The sequence below is a fragment of the Phasianus colchicus genome, chromosome Z (genome assembly GCF_987193195.1).
Source record: "Phasianus colchicus chromosome Z, bPhaCol1.hap1.1, whole genome shotgun sequence".
NCBI classification, from domain to species: Eukaryota; Metazoa; Chordata; class Aves; order Galliformes; family Phasianidae; genus Phasianus; species Phasianus colchicus.
In genome coordinates this window covers 48042879-48068271 of record NC_143476.1, presented here as the reverse complement: position 1 = coordinate 48068271, position 25393 = coordinate 48042879, and the positions used below count along the sequence as shown (strand labels likewise).

The window sequence follows — 25393 nt, the reverse complement described above, 5'->3', positions numbered from 1 at the left end:
GATGACTCATACTGCCTCTACAAAATGACTTAATTTTCTTTGGAACTTCAAATTTTAATTGCCACTGAATGCACTTTAAAAATCTCTTGCTGAAAATAGTCCTAATATGGAAGTTTATTTTCTAACTTACAAGATTCAGTAGAATTGCATTACTTTCAAGCTTTTAAGAAAACACAGAAAACAGACTGAAGACATCATAACAGTAAAGGCTAAACAGTTACAACAACTATCTTCCATTTAAAAATGCATTATCTCACACACTTGTATGGTGTAGAATAGTATGCTTTCTGGATTGCAGTGTAATACAGATTTTTGTAAACTAGTTTACATGGGAAGTTTAGAACAGTGCTGTGTAGCCTAAATGACCCAAAGCTTTTAACAAGTTAACTTCTAAACATGCAGAGCCGTGGTTGAGGCCGTGCAGAGAAGTTGAAGTATATTTTATTCAGGTCACATCTTTTTTGAACTCCTCACAACATCTTGTTTACCCACAGTATATAAATCGCTCCTATTCCACTTGGGTAACATATCATATATGCCTGTCCCAGATCATGTGCTGGACTAGATTCATCAGGGGAAGAAAGAGCAGAGCTCTGAACAAACTGGTTTGATCAGGGTGTACAAGAAGTAAATATTTCACTTAAATAAATGTGTATTCTTTACCTGTTAATTGTTGACCAGGTGTGTTTTCAGCTAGTAAATTATTTCTGTGTAAGGCCTTTGCCTTTGCCCATGTCAGGGCAGTGCTGATCCCAGGTCTGCTCCCATTTGTCTGAACCTTTCTTCGTTTTTGGCTCAAAGCTTGCTTTCTGAGGCATTTCTTGCTGTAAGACTCTGACTTATCTAGGAGATGAGAGATGGGTATGGCAGTTGGCATCACTGTGTGAAAAATTTTACATTTGAGAGCATTTCTTTGGAGCTGTTTGCCTTCGGAAGAGAGTGCTCAGGACTGTTTACTGGTGGAAGATCTGACCAAATATTCCAGCTTGCTATGGGAGATTGGGGAATTATACCATTGTATGCTGTGAAGGCCAGATACAAGTTGGTGTCTCCATGCTTCCTCTTATCTGCTGGCAAAGCCCAGAAGATGGGAACAAAAGGAGTTCCTGCTGAGATCCAAAAGCCAGAAGCTGTTGCTCCAAAAGGAGCTGACTCACAGAATCACGAAATTGCCAGGGCTGGAAGGGACCTCAAGGATTATGAATCTCCAACCCCCCTGCCACACGCAGGGCCACCAACCTCCTCATTTGATGCTAGACCAGGCTGCCCAGGGTCCCATCCAATCTGGCCTCGAACACTTTCAGGGACAGGGCATCTACAGCCTCTCTGGGCAGCCTGTTCCAGTACCTCACCACTCTAACTTGACCACTTTGGACTTATAAATAAATTTGTACTGCCATTGGAAAGGGGTCGTTGCCATCGTCATCATCAACTGAACATCAGTGACCAACGACCAGAAGACCAACCTCCTGAAACCAGGGACTGATCTACAAACCATGCTGAACCCAAAGTCATGCTTATCTCCCTCTTGCTTCCTACAAAGACCTTTTATTTCCTATCTTTTCTATCACCCGTCTTCCCTTCCCTATCTCCCTAAGTGACTAGGATTTGTAATAAACTGGTCAGGGTAACATTTGACCTGTTGTGTCTTAATCTTGCCATCGGGTATACATGTATTAAAGGAATCTCCTCTCACTCCCGTAAATTGGAGCGAGGCACCACCCGCTCTCCCTTCCCTTCATACAATGCTGCACATGTAGCAGCAGCTGCTTCTAGAGGAGGGGTAAAAGCACTTGGATGCTACTGACAGAGTTGTCTTCTTGCTTTGCTTCTCCCCTGTGTAAACCATTTCCAGTATTCAGGAAGTGCTATGGTGAATGCAGCTGTACTGTGGTGAAGGCAGCCTGCTGCTCTTCGCAGGGAGAGGAGGGGCAAGGACAGAGGAGCCTGAGACACTACCGCTTCTTTTCCCTGCTCTTTCAGCAATAAAATTCTGTGTTTGCATCCATCTTTAATGATATTTTTCAGCTCTGCAATCTAGGCATACTTTAAGTATTACTGCATAACTATTTTCCACAAGAGGATAGAGAGTTACTTTATCCCTCTGATCACTGGACTTGTTAAATTATTGTTGGTAATTAATCGAAGAAAATAATCATCTGTTCTAGAGGAATGTCTTGTCAGTTTTTGTAAAGTGGCATTCAGCTTTGGCGATTAGAAAAGCAAAGACTGAAACAATTATGTGCTGCTCAAATTCAGAATGTGACTACATGAAAACTCAGATTTGAGTTTGAAAAAAAACAGGGAGCCACTATGCCAAATATATTTTTAAAAGAAAACGAGGAAGGCAGAATTTCAGACTGTTTAATTTACTAAGAATAATTTTTTCAACTGTTGAGACTGACTTCTGCTTACTTTGAGTTTCATATCCTAATAGATTTTCTTACATGGATAACTATAATTATATGCATATAATTATATATGTATTTCACTTCTTTCTTTCCTTCTTTATTTCATCATTTTCTTCCTAAATTTTACCACTGAAAACACACTAATCCATTTTCCCTCCACACTCAGCATCCACAGTCACACACAGTCTGCCTGTAATTTTGCCTTTTTTCTGCATCTAAATATGCTCTTCCAGAGCAATAAATTTTATTCTCACTGTAAAAATAGGCTTTTCCAAGGCTTGTGGAAAGAAGGGACCTTACTGTAACGTTATCATGGCTATGAGCTCATGCAAGAGAACATCTGCCTCTTCTCACATAGCAGAGAAAGAGGACTGACAGAGGCCTTCTCTTCCTTGTTGTCTGTTTCTCAGCTGAGGTGACCATATAGTCACTTTACAGCTTTTTGCAGATTGTTTTCACAGGTACCTGTCTGCATAACAGGGAGAAGGGCTGTGTGCTGTTACTGAACATCCAACTGACGTCATATACCTGGGCTTGTGCAAAGCATTTGACACTATCCCTTGTGACACACTGTCAACATTTTATGGGCTGATTTGGCCCTGTTCTGTCACTAGTGGGGAGAAGGGATCCACGAATCCTTGCCTCTGGAAAGGGGAAAACAGGGGATAAAGGATAGAGAGACGGACCCAAAAACAAAACAGTAGTGATGGTCTGAGGAGAAACAAACTAATTTACGTAATAAGATATCGGAATACAAGATAATGCACTATAATACAATATAATACAATATAATTAGAATTGGAGCTAATAAATCAAATATAATGAGAGAGAGTGTCTGAAAACTGAAGGCCTTACACTAATGCTGAGATGATATGTGCAGTTGGGTCGAGCAGCAGGGAGGAGAGCCTGGTCCAGTGACCTTACCAGGGCTTTATCTCCTCTCTGAACACAGAGTCCTCTGGGGTATGTAGTTCTTCTCTTCTGGGACAGGCATCTGGAACTGGAGCATTAACTCTTTAATTCCCAGTGCACTACATGATGTTATGATGTGGAATATTGATAGCCAAAAATTTCATCCCTTATTCACATCACTGCATCATGCTTAACATATACAAACAAAAAACAATAATGAATAAGCATTGAACATACACACACACATAAATATATATATACATGAAATTACTGACTGCACTCCCCCAGCATCAAATCTCCTTGCGATACACATTGAATATCCCCATTTTTCTGCATCACCTACCAAGTGAAGCCAGGGCCCTGAGCAAAAACAGTTCCACAAAGGGGTTTGCCCTTTTCAGAAGCTTGAAAGACCCAATCTACTTTTCTCAGCATGCTCTTTATGTGTACCACAGGGACCTTATCTCCCTCTGCAGTACATAGGGAGCTGGATTGGACCATTTTGATTGACTGATCCTCTATTATTGCCCAACCAGGTGGCTTCTTTCAAATGCTTCTTCCAGTGCTGAAATGTTCCTCCACCCATTGCTTTCAACATGGTTTTTAACAACCCATTCAATCTTACCAGAGGCTGATGCATGACAGGGGACCAAGCTGATTGACAGCAGGAACTGAACCAAATAAGGATAGGAAGAATCACAGGCAAAGGCTCTTCTCAACATCACTGAGCAAAAGCAGTAATATATTAGAGTGATAGCACCTTGATGCTCTCTCCATTTCTGTCTAAAATTGAATGAAAATGATTTTCTTATTCTTACAGAAAAAATATTTTTTATACCTCATCTGCTTTTTCTACTAAAATGAATACAGTGGCAGCTTATATGTGACAGGCACGGTCATCCACGGCTTTCATGCACTGGGATAAAACAGCACTTGTAGGATCCATTTGGGCCATTTCTTGGTCTCTGAATGAGGCATAAGTACCTCTGACTGAAAAACAAATGATCCTCTGTGCTTCAGTTCCATTATGACTTCATGGTAGGTCCATTATGGCTCATTATAAACAGAAGCACTTGACCAAAGTAACCTACACGAAATCTTATATTATTCTAGTTTGTTTAAAGCCGCGTCTGCATCCTTCGCAAGATGTATCCAAGTCCATGTTTTCAGAGCTATTTTATGTTCTGCACTTCTTCTGATTCCAACATAAGTTGAACTTTACAGAATCACGAAATAGTACAGGTTGGAAGGCATCTTTAGAGATTATTGGTCCATCACCCCTGCTAAAAGCAGGTTCCCTACAGCAGGTCACACAGGTGGGCATCCAGATTGGTCTTGAATATCTCCAGAAAAGGAGACTCCACAATATCTTTGGGCAGCCTGTTCCAATGCTTCATCACTCTGATAGTAAAAAAGTTCTTCCTTGTGTTGGTATGGAACTGCCTGTATTTCAGTTTCTGATCACTGCCCTTTATTCTGTTGCTGCACACCATCAAAATGAGTCCACCTCCACTGACTTTTCTCTCCTACTTCAGGCATTTATAAACATAAATGAGATCCCCCATCAGCCTTCTCTTCTCCAGGCTGAACAGTCCCAGGTCTCTCAGTATTTCCTTGCACAGGAGATACTTCAGGCTCCTAATTGCTCTGAATTAGACTCATTCTAGGAGCTGATGAAGATGTGGAAGAAGACGTTACTACCCCATGCTGCGTGTATTGGTGTACAGGCACTTCAAGGAAACAGGGTGAAGATATCCCTAGAGGGGTACAAGATTTCCTGTAGGCATATCTTCAGGTTCTTGAGGTGGCTAGTCTTCTGGTTTTTGTCATCGGAGGCAGTTAAAGAACATTTGTTACTCTTACGGATGTCATAGCTCCTTCTCCATTTGATTGCAATGGCTTGAGCATTGCCATCATGGACCCTGCCCCCTACGTTCTCCACTTTAAAGTATGCCTCGCTAGGTTAGCCAGCTTGTTGCCTCTTCTAAACAGGTGGAATCCACTGCACCCTACAAGATATTAATAGAAGATCCCATTATAGTAAAAACCAAAACTTTCAGAGTGGCACCAGCACTTTGGGTACCATTCTCTACGTTAAATAATCATTTGAATTAATTAGAAAACATATATATGAGGTGAGTGTGATGCCAGTGACTAACAGGGTTCATATGCATGTGCTCATAACTTTGAATGTTAAAAGGGAACAAATTGCAAGCAAAGAAAGAAAAAACTCAGAGGCAAGCAAACTGTGTAATTCTTGTGGTGTTGATGAGAACAAATTGATGGACAAATACCTATAAAGCAGTTATGTTGTGCAAATTGCTGCACTGACGTAGAACAACCAGTGTAGCAGGATGTGCCGTGTCAGTATCAGGGTAGTGCTCCACGAATGATGATGTATATGATAGAAGAAAGGAATAGCAGAATTTTTTTTTAAATTTACACTAAATCCTCAATATTTCAGTGTTTGAAATGCTTACAAAAGTGCATATGTATTCAGGTTTGTTTGTTGATTCCTCTCTTTGCTGAGTATGAATTATGGCTACGTAAAAAAATTATCAATTTCATTTATCTGAACCACTTCTTAATTACAAGGAAAGTTAAGGTGTGATACTTGCTTTTTTTTTTTTATGTGCCATAGTAGAAAATTTTGTGAAAACATCAGGCATTTGGTAAAAAAGGAGTAGCAGAAGCACAACCACCAAGTTTATATCTATCACTATTTAGAACTCAATAATAGAATATAGACTAGCTTTCAGAGATATTTTGCTTTTTGATGGCCAAAACAAACACCACTTGAAAAATTCTGTTTTATGTGTAAAGAAAATTGTTTTGAACATATAGGTGCTTTGTCTCACCATAATAAAGGAAAAGTAAATGTCAGATAAGACAATACTCTTCCACTCCCTAGGACTTTTTAGGATTCCAATTTGTATAGGTGCAGACTTCAGGACATTAGCTAACATGTCTGACTCTATTTTGTTTTAGGGTATTTTCTTTCCCATTTTTAGAAATAGTATGGTTAATATTCTTAGGAAACAAACACAATACAGACAAAGGTTCCCAAACCATATTTTCATTTAAACTTTATTTCTTATGTTTAAAACACTACTGGAAACATAGAAGCTTGTAGGCACAAACAACTTAATATCCAGAGTTTCTGAATAAAATATTTGCTAATGAAATCACATTGATTCATTTTCATGAAAACTACATAATTTAATACATCTCATATACATACAAAATTCATGTGTGGTAAAGATTTATTTTGTCTAAACATCTGGGTGCTAAAATCCACTGCAGATCTTACATTTTAAATGTTATATCTCTTCTGTATGTTTTAAATAGATTATTATACGAATATCACAGCTTCAAAGAAAACCAACTTCTAATAAAGCTGTGTATTTTCTTCATATTTTTTCTTGAATTAAAGGAAAAAAAAATAGATAAGTAATAACATAACAAATGTGTAATCTAGAAGTATAAACTAGAATAAAAATATAAGGGTAAAAATATGTTCTTTTTTGTGTCTATGTTCCATGAGGAATATTACTTCTCTACTGGCCTTGGTTTGATACATGTAAGTCTACAAAACAGTCCACGACCTATTATGTAACAGGAGAAGAATTAACTGGGAATTAGAGGAAATGGTCCTTAAGTGTAATAACTGGTAACTACTTGCTATATTTCCTGCTTCTACATACACTTTTTTCTTTCTATGAGGCACATTCAAAAAAAAGCCAAAATCTGAATTTCAGTTTGCAATGTATTTACAGGCATTACATTTTGAGTCTAATTCAGATCCCCTGTATTCTACTTCTGCAAGATTCTTCATCATACAAATAATTCCCCCAGTTAAAGTAACAGTACTAAAAGGACTGCTTCTTTACATAGCCTTGTCTTGTTTCTGCTTCTATAGTTATTCCATGCTGACCACTTAGAAGTGGACCAAGCACAGTGTCCTTAGGCACCAGTCTGTTAATGTCAGTGGGAGATCTCTGCAATGCTAACCCCACTGTATGACTCGCCATTCCCAACTGTGGTCATTCTTTTGACTTTCCAGTTCTGCTAGTGGATTCCAGTGCAGTAAAGATATGTGTATTTGCTTACAAATAGAGTATATGTATAAACATGTAGAAAACATGTACTAAAGATAGTTTTGCATCCCTGATCTGAAACAGTGTTTGATCTACTGACACACTGAGAAGGAGAAGATGCACGCAGCCACATAAGCTATACCGAGCTTCTTTATATATTTTGGAAACTCAGAATCTGAAGAGGCAGTCTGAGCAAAGGCAGACAGCACTTGAGTGGGACTGGAGAGATCTGCTTTTCTTCCTGAGTCTGTCACTATTGGGTAATTTATGAACTCTTCTTCTCTTTGTGCCTCAGATTCACCACCTGCAAATTTAAGGTAATGATTCTGTCTTCTGTATAAAGTGCTTTGGAATTAATGGAGAATAAGCATTGCTTAAGAGGGAAATTTATCACTAAGGAAGAGCCTTAGCCTTTTTTCTTTCTTCACTTTTCTAAGGAAATAAACACAAAAACTGTCTTCTTTGAAATCAGTAGGAGGTTTACACTCGATAATAATGCTGCCAGAACCTTTTCTGTGTGAATGACAGAAATTCTGCTCCTTCAGAGACAGCATTAACAGCAATTCTTGCTCAAAGACATGTAACTATCACCCTACCTATGAAATGTCTACACTTTAGTAGGTAGAAGGTAAGCAGTAGCTTTGAGAGCAACAAGGTAGCAATTTTCAATGTAAATGCTGTATTTGAATAGCTCTAAGACATTCATAATGCAACAGCATGCATATAATAATACTAGTACTAGAATACATTTTCCTATAGTATGATTTTGACACAGAAGTTTCCTAAAAATATGTTTTGTTTGTTTTAATAGGTCAAAGAAGTTTGTGAAGTATAAATTGTAGTTTATACAGTTCCTGTGTGTCCTCTAAGAAATGTATGTGCTTCTTTTATATTTGATGTTATTTGCTATCAATGGGAAACAAACTTTAATCTTCCCTATTAAAAAAAAAAAAAAAAAAAAAAAAAAAAAGCTTAGAGAGACATCCAGCAAAACTCATATTTTGGACATTTATCCCCTTCAAAATGTTTTAAGAAGTATTCCATGACAGAGTAGTTGAATGATTTCCCTTCCCTTCCCTTCCCTTCCCTTCCCTTCCCTTCCCTTCCCTTCCCTTCCCTTCCCTTCCCTTCCCTTCCCTTCCCTTCCCTTCCCTTCCCTTCCCTTCCCTTCCCTTCCCTTCCCTTCCCTTCCCTTCCCTTCCCTTCCCTTCCCTTCCCTTCCCTTCCCTTCCCTTCCCCTCCACTTGTCTTCCCTTCCCTTCCCTTCCCTTCCCCTCCACTTGTCTTCCCTTCCCTTCCCTTCCCCTCCACTTGTTTTCCCTTCCCTTCACCTTCCTTCTCCCCCCTCCCCTCCCCTCCCTTCCACTCCCCTCCCCTCCCTTTCCCTTTCCCCTTCCCCTCCCCCCCCCTCCCCTCCCCTCCGCTCTCCTCACCTCATGTTTAAATGATGAATATATGATGAATATAAAACCCCACAGACAATGTAAATACAATAAATCTAGCAATGTATGAATCCAAAACCATTCTAATTGGAATATACTAATAGAAATAAGTTTTACTGAACTAATCTGGTAAACAGAGTAAAACCTTCTTGTTACAGTACCCCTCTCCTACAGCAGCATGTGTTCAATACTCCTTTGGTTCATTCACAAGTCATGCTGTCTGTTCCATCAGAACTGCTTGAAGTCAGACTTTCCACAGAGGGTCTTTGTGGGCGACTCTCCAGCCAGTCCTCCCTGAAGAAGTTATCTGTTGCCATATATATACAGTTTTTATATATCCTGATGTTCCTCAACAGCAAGCATCTTCTCCTCTGAAATACACTGGGGGGACGAATGTATTTCAGAGGAGATGAATCTCCATCCATCCTACAGGGGCTGGCTTTTCATCATCTTTATTTCAAACTCTGTATCATATAGGAAAGACATCTCATGCTCGGGGAGGTAGAGGAAATCTCCACTTCTTTTAACTGTGCTTCCTTTTGGTGAGAAATAGATTATTTGGCATATCTGAGATTATTACTTTATTCAAACAACCTCAGCAGTCAGAACTGAAAATTGCACAGAACAGTTTGTCCACATCACTCTTGAAGGGTATGATAACTTCATCCAGCATGCAGTTACATGTCCTAGCATTAGCATTTTTTTTTCTAGCATTATACAATGCTTTCCACTGTAGTTACATAAGAATATAGATATCATGATTTTGATTTCTAAGCCTTCCACAATATGGTCCAGATGATTTTTCTTGTCCTGAATTTTTCACTGGTATCTAGAGAGCACAATTCTTCCAGTTGTTGGCTGTTTTCATAGAAATGACAGTAACTCTTCTTTTTTTTTCAAATTCTGAATATTTGTTTTAAAACAGATATCAATCAGTATGATCTGGTCTGGTTGTTTGCTGTGTATTGGCTTTACATGGGTAATAGCAGACAGGTGAGAATGCATGACAGACTCCTGTCAGTGCAATTTCACATGACTACACATTTGCCCTTCAGCTTCTCTTTCCTTTTCTGCTGCTTGCTTTTTTTGCCATCAATTTGTAAACTCACAGTCCTGCGTTTCTCTAAGTTCAAAAGCTCTTGAAATAACTCCTTCACATTGTGGTTCAGCTTGGCAGAGGTCTCCATGAACGCACACCTCCACTTCTTGGCCGTAGCTTCTCCTTCACTGCTTTCTACCTCTCGATTTTGGTTCTCATCATTTTTGTTTCCCACCAGCATTATTGGAATGCTTTCTACATCACCTTTAATCTGACATATTTGTTCATAGATTGGTTTAAGTTCCTCCAAAGACTGTCGGCTGGTGATAGAGTAAACCAAAATGAAAGCATGTCCTTTAGAAATAGAAAGACGTTGCATGGCTGGAAATTGATGGCTCCCTGTAGTATCAGTTATCTGCAAAGTGCATATACTTTTATCACAGCTGATCACCTGCCGGTAGGTGTCTTCAATGGTAGGGATGTAGCTCTCTCTGAAAGTGCCTTTCACAAATCTCAAGACCAAAGAACTTTTGCCAACTCCTCCAGCCCCAAACACAACAACCCTGTAATCATTGCTTTGCTCTGGCATGTTTCTCAGTGTGTCTGTTGTTCAGCTAGAGGGGAAAATCTAGGAAACAAAATAACAGAAAACAAAGATATTAATCAGCTAACTTCAGTAACTGAACTTATCTTTCCCAGTAAGAGAAATAAATGTGATGAAGTGATGTTATGCATGTTGCAGAGTTGCGGTCTGGCCTGGATAAGTAATAAATTACTATCTTCATCACTTATTTAAAATGAACATTGTGATTTTAAGTTATATTCCTACTGGACTAACATTACCAAAGCAAAAAGCTACACATGGGAACTGGTATTTCATCACGGCCATGTCCTGAACGAACTGAGCAGAAGTGAGACTGAACTCCCCCTTCATATCCAATAAAGTGTCTCAAATCATTGTTAAAACACACTGCTACATATGTGTATGACAGTCAGAGAATCACTGAATCATTAAGCTGGAAAAGACCAGTAAGATCATCTAGTCCATCTCTTCGGCAGCTAGGGAACTTATTTCCAGTGCCCCTGGACAACACATCTTTATGACCTGTAAAATGTATTTGCAGATTAGCTGGAGTACTGCATCCAGATTGGGGGCCCCCAATACAGGAAAGACGTGGAGCTGCTGAGGAGAGTCTGGTGGAGGGTCACAAAGATGACAGAGGGCTAGAGCACCTCCCCTATCAAGACAGGCTGAGGGAGCTGAGCTTGTTCAGCCTGGAGAAAAGAAGGCTGTGAGGAGACTTCTTTGCAGCCTTTCCAGTATTTAAAAGGGGATTATAAAAAGGAGGGGAATCAATTTTTTTCAAGGTTAGGCAGTGATAGGTGAAGGGGGAATGGTTTTAAGCTCAAGGAGGGATATGAAGTTCTTTACAGAAAGTGTGGTGAGATGCTGGAACAGCTGCCTGGAGAGGTTGTAGATGCTCTGTTCCTGGAGGTGTTCAAGACCAGGATGGATGGGGCCCTGGGCAACCTGCTCTAGTACCAGATCTGGAGGTTGGTGGCCCTGCCTGTGGCAGGGGGGTTGGAATTTGGTCATCCTTGGACTCCGTTCCAACCCAAGCCATTCCATGATTCTGTGATTCTATTATTTTCTTTGTCTAACTTGTCTGCCCATTGTACTTATGACTTGCCTCTTATGTTTGTATTTGAGGCATTAGTAAGTCATTCTCTTTCACTCCAGAAGGAACAGAGAGACGGAGTTCCTGCATAATAAATACCTTCAAAAAGTTCTGAAAATGATCTGACTTGTGTACTTCCCCTTACAGTAAAATTAGATTAGAATATCAGGCTACAATACAGACAGAACATTAAAATCCAATGTGAAGCCCACCTACAGAAAGGGTCGTAAGGAGCATCCAGGGAACTACAGACCTTTCAGTATGACCTCTGTATCAGGGAAGGTCATGGTTCAGATTGTCTTGAGTCACATGGCATGCACAGGACACCTGGATATCAGGCACAGCCAGCATGTGCTCATGAGAGACAGGTCTTGATTAACCAACATCACCTCCTTCAATGACCAGGTGACCCACCTGGTGGATGAGGGAAAGACTGTTGACATATCTACCTAGGCTTCAGCAAAGCCTTTGACACTGTCCCATAGTATTCTCCTGAGGAAGCTGGCAGCTTATGTCCTGGGCAGGTATGTACTTTGCTGTGTAAAGAACTGGCTGGAGGGCTGGACCCATAAAGTGATGGTGAATGGAGTTAAATTCACTTGGCGGCCACTCATGAGTTGTGCTCCCCGGGAGCTGGTACTGAGTCTTGTCCTGTTCAATGTTTTAATTGATGATCTGGATGAGGGTACTGAATGCTCCCTCAGTAAGTTTGCTGATGGCACCAAGCTGCAGGGAAATGCCAGTCTGCCTGGGAGTAGGAAGGCCCTTTAAAGGGATCTAGACTGGCTGGATTGCAGGGCAGAGACCAGGGGGACAAAGTTCAAAAGGATCAAGTGCTGGGTCCTGCACTTTGGTTACAAAAACCCCAAGCAGCACTACAAGCTTGGGGCAGAGTGGCTGGAAACCCTAGCCTGGTCTAGCATTAGGTGGGAAGGTTGGTGGCCCTGTATGTGGCAGGGGAGGTTGAAGATTCATGATCCTTGAGGTCCCTTCCAACCCTGGCAATTCTGTGATTCTGTGAAACCTGTGTGCAGGAAAACAATTTAGGATATTAACTGTCAATCAGTTGAGCATGAGTAGCAGTGTGCCCAGATGGCATCCTAGATTGTATCAGAAATAGTGCTGCCAGCAAGAGGAGCAAGGAGGTTATCATCCTTCTGTACTCAGCATTAATAAGGCCATACCTTGAGTACTGTGTTCAGTTTTGGTCCTCTTAGTACAAGAAAAACACTGAGGCCATGGTGTGTGTGAGAAGGGCAACAAAGCTGGTGAGAGGTCTGGAACACAAATCTTATGAGGAGTGGCTGAGGAAACTGGGATTGTTCAGTCTGGTGGAGACTCAAGAGAGACCTTATAGCTGTCTATAACTACCTGAAAGGAAGTTGTGGTGAGGTGGGAGCTGGACTCATCTCCCAGGTATCTATCAACTGAATGAGAGGGATGAGCCACGGGATTTTTAGGTTGGATATTAAGAAAAAAACTGTCTCAGAAAGAGCAGTCAAGTATTGTAACAGTCTGCCCAGGGAGGTGGTGGAGTTATCGTCCCAGGAGGCATTCAAGAAACATGCAGACGTAGCACTTAGTGGGTGTAGGGGTAATGGATTGATGGTTGGACTTGGTAATTTTAGAGATCTTTTCCAACCTCAGTGGTTCGATGATTCTATGATCATATATAGGCCATCGGTGCTAGTAAAATCCTTTTCCTTTTATAATTGAAAGCATTTAAGATATTCACTACAGATCTCTCACAGTTTTGTTTTTGTTGCAATGTTTTCATCATGTTGCACTGTTAGAATTCCATGCAAAGATATATTGCAAATTTCTTTGAAACTTTTTGGCTAGATGCTTTAGAGCAGTGTTCATTTTTATAAAAAATCTGATCCTACACTTGTTATTTGGAGCCAGAGACTTTGATCCAGTTCTTGAGCTCTTATGACATCATATTGAGATGTCAGTTTGATATACAGTACAGCATTTGTCAGATGCTCTGTATTAATTTCCTGAAAGCTCTTTTTCCTCAGGCAAAATCATCTCATGTCAGTCAGATTTATTTATTTATTTATTTATTCATTCATTCATTCATTTATTCATTTATTCATTCATTCATTCATTCATTCATACATTCATTCATTAAGCCTAGGGAAATGTTCCTGTATTCTCATGGTTATGATGAAAATCCAACGAAATTTCAGCAATGCATTTGGTTCAAACCCTTACATCAATGTAAAATAACAATCCATAAGGCTATCCAGTGATGATACCACTTTGCAATGATACATGATGGAAGATGGACATTAGTAGAAAATGCTGTTAGAAATATGGTGGATTAGAGCATGGTTTATGGTGCCATTGAAGGTGAAAAAGATAAGCATTATGAACGAAGAGAGTAGAAGGACTTTTTATGTGTCCATAGAAAAGTATTTCTGTGGGAGTATTATCACGATGTTTGCCAATGAATATAGACTTACAGAATGGGGATTTTATGCTAATGGTATTTCCATCTTTTAATGCAATACAATATATAACTAGATTCTTTTTTCTGTGCTTGCTTAGACTTTCTTATCAACAAAAATCTTGACATATTTGAAAACTAAACAGCTTCAAAAGGCATTTAGAACAGCTTTTCATTGCAACATGAGGTTCTAGTGCATTTGGAAATCACTTTTTTATTCCCATGCTAAACAAAATGTTCTTTGAAAGCATGCTTCTGGATGATCACAGAAACTGTGATTTCTTCACTGCAGGAATGTTGTAACACTTGATTTATGTCAGCTCTGGTTTTCAGGCAGATGTTGTTCTTGCTATCCTTGTAAGTAGATATGAATATTTTTGTACTGTTGAAGTTTTTGTTTATACTTGAGTGCAGCGTTGGTTACAGATAAGCATCCATTCAAAACATCTTCTATTTTTGTATTACATTTACATAAAATAGGAGGTTAACTGACCAAGTAACAACAATGTGAATACCTACACATGGATTAACCATATAATACAGCTAATAAAAATTATTTGACATTCAGAGCAAAACTGTTTTCTGAATCAAAATTTCAGTTTGAAAATCTTGGCTTATTTTCAAAATGTTGATTTATAATTTTGTGAATTCGTCGCACTTAAGTCTGATAATTTTGTAAGCAGCAGATTGTTGGATAACATAAAAAAAATAGATTAAATAAAATTATATGAAGTAAAACACTATTTACTCGTAGCTGTTGCAACTTTTTAAATACCTTCCTAAGACAAAATTATAGGGAAGTATTTTAGACCATAGCAAAATGAAGTCTTGAAATGCAAAGAAATTGGTTACATAATTTCAAGATAACAATATGCTGCATTTTGTTCAATGTACGCAGTGCCAGAGAACTTTAAGATTTCTCTGGGTCTTCCTCAAACCGTAATGCTACCAAATGAAAAGTTTACCAAGGGTGGACTGATGTTCTACTAAGTGTCACTTTGCAGTTAGTGGATTAGGTAATCTTAAAATTAAAAAAAAAAAGAATCTACACTCAAGGTCTGTTTGAATTCATCTTTACTTTTGGCATGTTAGATACTTCACTTAACTGGAGCTACTTCTAGATTTATTTATTTGTTGGAGTATTTGGTAAAGCAGTATGTTAATATTTTAAGTGCTTAGAGACAAATGTCACTGAGCAACCTTAGAGGTCTTGCAGGTATGTAGATAGGTATTTGCTAATTCACACACAGAAATAAAAATGTTGAGATGACAGCACAGTATTAAATCACTATGGAACCGATATGCTTTTATTTGATTTTTCTTCCCATCGTAACAACTGGGGTTTGTTCATTTTACTATGGATTTAATTCATCTTACTAAAGAAAAAATTTTCACAATTTTATATATTAAGTTTTCACCCCGTAATACCATTGGATAGAGCTGTAGAACATTTCACTGAAATGTTCCACTCATACGAATATTCACATGGTTGAAGACTAAGTCTCCTCTCTCAGTCTGTCTTTAAAGAGCAGAATGTTCTTTATGGAAATGAGGTTTGATTTTACATGCTGTGGTGAGCTTCTCTAGATGTCCACTACCTATCAAAAAGTAACTTATTTTTTCTGTATCTAACTGAAAGATGTGTGGGCTAAAAGTTTTCCTTAATGAAGAAAGTTAGAAAAATACAGGGGAAAAAAAAAAAAACAAAACCAAAATTTCTCAAGTAAACGCTTGGCTCTAAATGCTTTGGGTGCTAACTCCCATATATTGTGAGATTCATGATAAAAACATAGGCATATAAAAGTACAAATAACACTGTGCACGTTCTTGGAAGACTGCTTCTGTTCAGCAGAAAAAACTGTACAAAGATCAGTGGCCCTTTTGCCTTTCCTCCTTAGTCCTCAATTCCCTCACATAAACTGTTTAAACAACACTTCTGTAGAAGCAGAATCATCAAAGATCAAGGGTTGATGACTTGTTCAAGAATATACAGCTCCTACTGTTGTCTTTTCTTGCCACACATGTAGTGACTGCAATCTTGACTACTGAGATAGCTCTGATACTCTTATACAGACTAAATATTTCCCCATTCAAAACAATGTGGATTAGACCTAACCAAGGGTATCATTATCTGCTTTTCAGTCTATGCCTTGCATAGTGCGCTGTCCAAAAACACGACCAGTCAATGAAATACATTTTTCAACTGTTAGGCAAGAACTTGTCAATAGATTAATACAGTGTGTTTCAGGATCTGAAAGGATATCTGACAAATGATTATATAGTGCAGTTCTGTTGTCACTAAGGTTTCAAGTGCTAGGAAGAAGCCTGTGCTTTCACCAGAAATTGTCTGCAGATCAAAAAGTTTGGAAAGCAGCAAGTAAAGTATAAATGTGGGACATGACAAAAGAATGAAGATTTCTGATGGTAGTTTCAGAATTTTCACAATAGTGTATTTGCTGTCTAAGATGTGCCATTTGCTGATGTAGAAGGAAATATATATATAATATATATTGTAATGTTATTTCCTTTAACAATTACTTTGCAAATCTGCACCTCAAGATGTTCACAAAACTGAATACTTTTGTTACTGAAACTTGTGTTACCTTTAAACAGGAAAGCAATTTCATATTCATCTTAATCATTTTCCCAGGTTTCTCTACTTTCTATTCTGAAGTAAAAAATGTATACTTAGCCTTATGAGTAGTTTACTTCCTTTACTTCCTTTACTTTTCCTTGTAGCAGTGTGCAAAACTATAAATCTGTATTTTAAAAATATTTTAAAAAGTACTTTCTCAGTAATACACATCTGCATTCTAATGTTTGAGCACATAAAGAAAACTGCAATGTGTTTTGTTTGCAGGAATATATTAGCAAATTGTGTTAGCCAGTATCTGATTACACATAGCTTCTTAAGAACAAACAAAAGTTGTCAGTCTATATTTTCAGAAAAGAATATAAGAATCAATAAAAGACAGTAATTTTCTTTTTCCTAACTTCACATTCATTTTAAGGTAGAACTACTGAACTTTTATTAGAAGGGAAACATCAGTTAGCCAGGAATGTATTTGTACTTTTCATATGACTGGTTGCCTACACACAGATTTTAAACAGTGATGTTAAAACTCTGTGAGGATTTCATTGACACCTATCCTGAATCACATTAAACCAATTCCATTGCTTGAAGTCATGATGAGGGAGACTATATTTCACTGACACAGTCTACTCAAGCTCTGCGTAGTCAGAGGCTTATTCTGATCTCATAAACATAAGTCTATCATTCAACTCAAATTTACTCAAGAAGTGCCTCTAACTTCGGTGTGAGTGGAAAAGTGTATTTGTCACACACTGATACCCATTTTTATGACATTTTGTGTTCTTCTTTTGATACTCATATCAACAATTACATGGTAATCAGTATTTTTGCTTGTTTTCTTAGAAAGATGAAAGAAAATGTACTCTGTTTCAATTTATACATACAGTAGAATTGTTACATGACTTTTTACCACTGCCTTTGCAACAATAAGATAAACTGTATTTTTTTTATTTTACTGCAACACCAAGAGTGAAGTATTTACTCATAAAACCTTTGTCTGAGTGGAAACTAAAAAAAAAAACTTTCTGAACAAATTTTCCTTTTTTTTTTTTTTTTTTCTTTTTTTAATGTTTCCTGTAAGAAAACTGTTCATTTGAAAAGGAAAGTAATACTTCTGATATTTCTGAAAATTGTGTTTTTCTATTTCACTTTTTTTTTTTTTACTTTATTCTAATATGTAATACTGACAATTCATCAGTAAGTTCTATTTTAGTTTCCATGTATAAATGTATAAATGCGTCATACTCACATGTCACCTGGAAGATGGATGATTGAAATGCATCTGATTAGTTAGTTATTACAGAATAATTACTGAGATTTACTGCAAGTTGAGAGCAATTCAATGTAACGGTGTCCTGATTAAAAAAAAAAAAACAATACAGAGAAAAAAAGTATTTGATTAAAAAGAAAATAAAGTAGAAGAAAAGGGAACATAGAGTTGAATGTGATCATTGCTTTCTGTAAGAGAATCTTTGAGCCAGAATAATTTTTAATGCGATTTTTTAAAGCTAAGCCTGGGGGAACAGGGTACACTCTGTCACAATGAAAAGGTGTGTCTTTGATTTTTACATGTGACGATGGGATCTTTACAGGGACAGATGTATTGGTTAGCATAAAAGTGAAGTTTTCAGTTGAAACTCAAATGAAACTAGGACCTCCATTAATAGCAACTTCAGAATCAGCAGTGACAAATAAATCTTATCCACCTCGGTTGGCTTGGAGTTGTTTTTTTTTTTGATACTACAGGCTGCAGCGCTGGTATAACACAATATTGACCACATGGGCAGGAGGAACTTTCTCTCCGAACTCCAATCTTACACAGAGACCTATTCTGCATTATATGAAGGGGATATCATTTAGTCTGATGAGTATCAGGGCTTATGTATCTGCTCTAGTGCTAGAGTGGTTCGAACAGAAGTGCAGCAAAACCTAGAAGAAAAATATGCTTGCATTTGGTTTTGTTGTGGGATATGCAGTAAACTGTGCTTCCCAAGTGTCTGACCAATTTGCAAAGAGATTTTTCAGTGTAGGCAACTTCCAGTGAATGGCAAGAATTGTATTTGGCATTGAAAGAGACTTTCTAAAATATCAAATCCAATTCATTGCTGTTGCAGGCAACAATTTCATAATCTCTTCCATCGAGTTCCATCTGAAAAACATGCTCAACCTCTTCATTACTTCAACAAGAAAGCAATTTCAGTAGGTTAGTACTCTAATGGTTTGAAACCATCTGTCTTGAGAGTATTCACACCCCATTTATACCCATTTGTTCTTTGCTTTTCCCAGTGATGAAAACTGCTGTATATTGCAATCATTTTCCCAGACTTTCAGTTCCACGGGGCCATTGATTTGCAGTTACATATTTGATGTACGTATTTGGATAGCTTTTCATGCAAAAGCGTACAAATGCACTGTGCAATATAAGAGATACTGTGAAACCTGAAGCTATTTCATAGTCCCTGAACAATGGCTCAGATGCCGTTCCATGAGAACTACGCTCTACTGTGTTTTGTAAGCACAGCTAGGTCCCCCTGCAGGGAGCTCCTGAAACTGGAGTGAAGTCAGAAAAGGGGGAAAAACAACAGACAAAATAATCATCTGGCCCAGAATTAACCATTTTAGAATCTGAAAACATTCCAGGTACAATAAAGTATAAACCCTAGCAAAAGTAAAACAGCAATCACTTGTAACAGCTTCATTTATATGAAAAGGTATGTGAGTGCACACATCACACATGTGCAAGTATGTGCATTCATAAACAGGCATTACACATCAATGTATGATCAATCACACATAAAAACAAGAGATAAGGAGAATTACTTTAAAATGAAACATTTTAAATGAAACAAATTATTTTAAAATGAAATTCAAATCTTGTTGCTCAGCCTGAGCTCACCCAGCTGTGACTGAGGGTTGCAGCATACAGAACTCCCCACATTTTACAGGGGAGACACCATAAGAGGAAATAATGTCATCTCTGAATTCATGTCAATTACTTGAGAATAGCCCTTCATGATTTATTTTCATTCATTCAGTTGAGAACCACGCAATCTACAGAGCAAACAAAATATTTTTCACCTGGAAGACGAATGTTGAAAAGTTGTGTTTGTTTCTAACGCATTTTTGTGTTCTTTCCTCACATAAGGAAAAATGTAGCTTTAACATATTTTTTAATAGAAAATTAAAAAAACCTCTCTCTTTACACCATTGCAATGGCAGTGTGTAAGTAGGGCAAAATTCAGTTTTAATGAAAGACAGTTTAAAAAAATAGAAAGTGATTAAGCCATGACTAGCATCCCATAAACAGAAAAATAGTGCTGTTAAGCTGGTCAGCATGCATGTTACAGGTTTCTGGCTTCCATATCAGCCCCAGCTTGTAATGTGCCATATTCTTTATCTGTGGTAACGACTTGGATCAGATCTCGCAGTTGTAACTCAAGCAAAACTCTACTGAAATTTTTCCTGAGTGAGGACCGTGGATTTTGGTCAGAGAAGGTAAAAAGAACCTCTACTCTCCTTGCAAAGCTGTGTTTATGGATAAGGCAATGAAGACAAGTGACAGAAAGAAAATTACCTGTGAAGGAAGAGAAGGCTGCAAAATCTCCTCAGTTTCTGCCTGTCATCACACCCGCTGCTCACCCTCACTGCTGTGAGTTTTTCTCTACTGGGAAAGGGAATGCGTCTCAGTCGCAGGGCTGTAGCTCTATCCTCTCCTCCTCTGCCTTGAGTCCTGTGATGCCCGTTGCCTGCTGCCTGTCCTAGGCTGCGGCTCTGCACTCTCCCCGGGTGCTGGGACCAGGTGGGTGCTGCTGTTGGCTGGGCTGCAGCTTCACTCCTGCTTGCTGCTGTTAGCGATGGACTGGCTTCATCCTCTGCTGGTGCTGCTGCCTAAATGGCGACTGCACAGCTCATCCAGGCTTTTAACTGCCACCTACTGAGTAATTGTGGAATATGTGTATGGATGCATATGTTACATTGGCTGCAAATTTCTAGCATTCTCCCCAAATGCGGTGCATTTTTACAACTAAACTTCAAGCCTTCCAAATATTTAGTAGTTAAAACGGTAGTTTACTTTAATCTCATACTTTTTTTTTTTTTTTTACTTTTTTTTTTCTTTTCTTATTTTTTTTTTCAGCAGCTAAATATGGAGCAAGACACTTCTTTAACTTCAAAAAGCTTACAAAGCCTTTGGTTAGGCTAATCCTCAGTGGGCCTAAATCACCATAGCTCCATCCAAATCAATGGAGCTCTGCTGATTTATATTAGCTGCGAAATTTGTATTTTAGATCCAATATTTATTTGCAAAAATACAGCAGAAATGAAGTGCTAAAAGCATGCCATAAAAGCAGATGCTATCCAACAGAACCCTTCAGCATTTCAGTCACTGAAAGCACATGAGATAAATTTTCTGTGTGTTTTCCTGAGAGTGGAGTAAAATAATTTTCTTGGGTTTTACAGTCAAATGAAAAGTGAGTAAGCACATTGATTTTTCCAACTTGAAATGCAATTTTTTAATGAAAAATCCAGAGACATGTTCTAATACCTCCTCCAGCTGTTTATATCCAAATCACCTCCTAGCAATGCCCAGAACAGCTTTCTCTCTCTATAGTAGAAGCAGGCTGTACACAAGATCTGCACGTTCCCTCACACGGGTCACAGGTTGTTCTGTATGACTGAGGGGTGACGGCTCCTCATAGCCCTGTGGCACCACGGTTTCTCTCAGCCTGCACACATAGCTGAGCCAAGCTGTTAGCCTGGTGGGGAAAAGAAGCTGCCCTGCAGCGATAGGTGGCATCCAGCACCAGGTATGGCAGTAAGGAGAGTATATGATTTTTAGGCTTGCTGTGACTGTGGAGGGAACCAAAGGTTGAGCAGTCAGCTCACAACAGCTGGTAGGATTTGTTAAATGTCACCCTTGGTAAACGGAGGCTTTGTTTTGCTCGTTTTCATGAAACATTCATACATCATGTTAATTGTTTTGTTTGAAATGAAAAGGTTTTTCCTTTACGTGTGCGCTTTGCAGATGTCTGAGAGCATTAGGTTGCTGAATGGCCTGTCCTTCTAGCCATAAGGAGGGATTTGTACTGGATGCAGGTCTGGTACAGACAAGCCTTGACCCTTGTTCTGCAGGCCACCAGACAGCCCGCGTGGGCCCAGCCGTGCCCCGACAGCCATAGGCCTACTGAAGCAGACTTCCAGCACAGCCCTACCTCAACAATAATCTAACCTTGTGTGCTTTGAGGACCGGCTAATTAGTATACTGAAAGCAAAAAGTGGAGGTATTAGAAGACTGCAGTTACTGCAACAAAGCAAAGCTTAATCTACAGACTGTGTAATATTAGACAAAGATTTGGCTTTTTTCCTGGTGCTGCCCATGGCAGCATGCATGTAGGATCTGGTTCTGCTTATTCCAGAGTCTACAGTGTGCTTCTGAAGCTATAAAAAAATACAGCTTCTCAGTGATTTGCAGATAGCAGATCTCAGACCTCAGCAAGTATACCCTTACTACAGTGCATTTTTTAACTTGCCTGAAAAGTGTTAGAAGCATCTGTTGAGCATTAGAGTCATAATTTGCAACAACTTTCGCTCATTTGATTTACACCACTAGTCAGGGAAATTTTAACTCTTGAATTGTATCCCAAAAAGACAGATGTTCAAACCTTCAAGACCATATCTTTTAAAATCCCGATCCTTTCTGAAATACAATTTACGTCAATTGCAACTATCAGCGTAGGCTGCTGTCATTCTACTAGCATGTCCAAAATAAAGAGTTCTCTCATTGGCAGACACATCTGCGCTGGTATACACATGCTCCAGTTAAGCAGCTTTCAGTCGGGCTCTCCTCCCACTGCAATCATGGTGAGATTTTTCTGAGCACAAGTGCAGTGCTAAGCTTGCACTTTAAAGCCCTGCAAAGGACATAGACTGCTGCAGAAGTAATGCTTCCTGTTTATTTCTACAGAAATTACAAAAGATATACAGAACACATTAATGCTTTTGATAGACCACATTCTTGCTACAAAACATTACTTTTCAGCATAGTCACCAACATTTGCTACACATTTTTCCCTGTTATGAACAAGAGTCTGCAAACTGCACTTGTGAAAATGTGTACCAGTGGAGGTAACCCACTGCTGCTATTGCAGCAGTGTCCAGTGCTAAGACCTTACTCTAGACTGCAGGGGAACCACTGCGGCAAACTGAGTCAGTGAGAGGGAAAGTAGCTGGTGCTCTGCCAGGAGCTCCAGTGAAGTCCTCCGAGAATGCCGCTCCTCCCCTCCCCTCTGAGAACCTAAAATGCCCCAAAAAGGCAGTTCATGGAACCAGAATATTAACTCTTTAACTCCCACTCCCACCAACAACAAAAATCACAAAACCGCAACATTCCATCCCTTATTCCACATCACTGCATCATACTTAATATATATCTATATACAAACAAAAGTAACTAACAAGCATTATATACACACATATCTATATACATGGAGTTACTGACTGCATTCCCCCAACATCAAATCTTGTGATACATATTGAACATCCCCACTTCTCTGCATCACCCACCAAGTGGACCCAGGTCCCTGAGCAAAAACAGTTCCACAGAGAGGTCTACCCTATCCAGAAGCTGGAAGAACCCAATCCGCTTTTCTCAACATGCTATATACGTGTACCGCAGGGACCTAATCTCCCTCTACAGTATGTAGGGAGCAAGATTAGATAGGACCGTTTTGATTGACTGATCCTCTATTGTTGCCCAACCAGGTGGCTTCTTTCAAATGCTTCTCTCAGTGCTTAAATGTTCCTCCACCCATTGCTTTCAACATGGTTTTTAACAACCCATTCTAGTGTTCGATCTTACCAGAAGCTGGTGCATGCTAAGGGATATTATAAATCCACTCAGTGCCATGTTCTTTGGCCTAAATATTTACAAGTGAATTTTTGAAATGAGTTCCATTATCTGTCTCAATTCTTTCTGGAGTGCCTGTAGCCATAGGACTTGTTTCTCCAAACCTAATATGGTGTTTTGGGTGGTAGCAGGGGGTACTGCATATGCTTCAAGCCACCCAGTGGTTACCTCCACCATGGTAAGCACATAATGCTTACCATTGTGAGTTTGTGGCAAGGTGATATAACCTGCTACAACTCCCCATATTTATACTTTTGCCATTGCCCTTCTTCCCAGAGAGGTTTCATCCTCTTGGCTTGTTTAATTGCAGCACACTTGTCACAGCCATGAATAATCTGCAATAGTGTCCATAGTTAAGTCCACCTCTAGGCCACTAGACCACTTATATATCCCATCTCTTCCTTGATGGCCCAAGGTCTTATGGGCCCACCAAGCTAAAATAACTCTCTCTTATTCTGCCAGTACAAGTCTATTTGAGCCACCTCAATTTTAGCAGCTAGATCTACCTGACGGTTACTTTGCTGTTCTTCAGTAGCCTAACTCTTGGGCACATGCGCATCTACATGGCGCACCTGTACAACCATATTCTTTGTTCGGGCAACAATGTCTTTCCACAGTTCAGCAGCACAAATAGGTTTATCCCTTCTTTGCCAGTTGCTTTGTTCCCATTGCTGTAACCACCCCAATAAGGCATTTGCCACCATCCATGAGGCAGTATAAAGATAAAGCATTTGCCACCTCTGGTTTGATTCTCCTTCTCCTTCAGTGGCCACTGCAACTTGTCGTGTGGGCTCTACATAGCAGTTTTCTATTCTGCAATGCTTCCCTACAATACAACATGATCCATCTGTGAACAGGGCATATTTCTTTTCATCTTCTGGTAGTTCACTGTATGATGAGGCCTCTTTAGCATGCAGTACTACTTCTCCTGGTGATGTTCCAAACTTTTTGCCTTCAGACCAGTCCATAATCATCTTTAAGATTCCTGGACAGCTGAAGTTTCCCATGTGTGCTTATTGTGTAACCAGCGCAATCCACTTACTCCATGTGGCATCAGTAGCATGATGGGTGGAAGAAACCTTTCTTTAAATATCCAATTTAGCACTGGCAGTCGAGGTGCCAGAAAGATCTGCATTTCAGTACCAATTACTTCAGAAACAGGCTAAGATCTTCTTTTCAGTTGGAATGTAACACTCTTCCAACCCCCTGTATGCTCGACTCCAGAATCCCAGGGGTTGGCCTTGGGTCTCTCCGAGGCTCTTTGTCACAAACTCCACATGGGAACTTTTTCCCCAGCAGCAGTGTAGAGGATGTATCGCTCCACGCAACAATGTCATCGATGTACTGCAGGTGCTCAGGAGCACCACCCTGTTCCAACGTGGTTTGGATCAACCCATGGCAAATGGTCAGGCTATGTTTCCACCCCTGGGGCAAACAGTTCCAGGTGTACCATTTGACTGCTTTTGACTCTAGCTCACACTGGAGTTCTAACATATATGGCACAGCAGCACTCAGTGGGGGTGTGACTTCATTCAGGCCATGATAGTCTGTCAGCCTCCATTTTCCACTGGCTTTACACACTGGCCATATGGAGTGGTTAAAAAGTGAGTGAGTTTTGCTGATCACTCCTTAACTCTCTAGCTGATGAATCAGCTTATGAATGGGGAACAAGGAATCCCTGTTGGTGCGGTACTGCCATCTGTGCACCGTTTTTGTAGCAATTGGTACCTGCTGCTCTTTTACCTGTAGTAACCCCACAACAGACAGATCTTCTGACAGGCCAGGCAAAAAACAGACAGCTGCTTAATGTTGTATGTATCTAGATCAGCTATTCCAAAAGCCCATCAATATCTCTTAGAATCCT

General features: G+C 39.4%; 1 protein-coding gene and 1 long non-coding RNA gene across 2 annotated transcripts; both read right to left on the bottom strand.

Moving 5' to 3' along the window:
- Nucleotides 1–3216: 3216 nt before the first annotated feature.
- On the bottom strand, nucleotides 3217–4319 carry LOC149912955 (uncharacterized). Its single transcript, XR_016462282.1, has 3 exons — nucleotides 4162–4319; nucleotides 3949–4047; nucleotides 3217–3411 (listed from the first exon to the last, which is right to left on the bottom strand). It is a non-coding gene; the product is annotated as an uncharacterized LOC149912955 (long non-coding RNA).
- Nucleotides 4320–8844: 4525 nt separating this feature from the next.
- On the bottom strand, nucleotides 8845–20652 carry DIRAS2 (DIRAS family GTPase 2). Its single transcript, XM_031610507.2, has 2 exons — nucleotides 20200–20652; nucleotides 8845–10529 (listed from the first exon to the last, which is right to left on the bottom strand). The coding sequence occupies exon 2, from the start codon at nucleotides 10488–10490 to the stop codon at nucleotides 9891–9893; it is 600 nt and encodes a 199-aa protein (XP_031466367.1). The 5' UTR covers nucleotides 10491–10529; nucleotides 20200–20652; the 3' UTR covers nucleotides 8845–9890.
- Between the last annotated feature and the right edge of the window lie 4741 nt (nucleotides 20653–25393).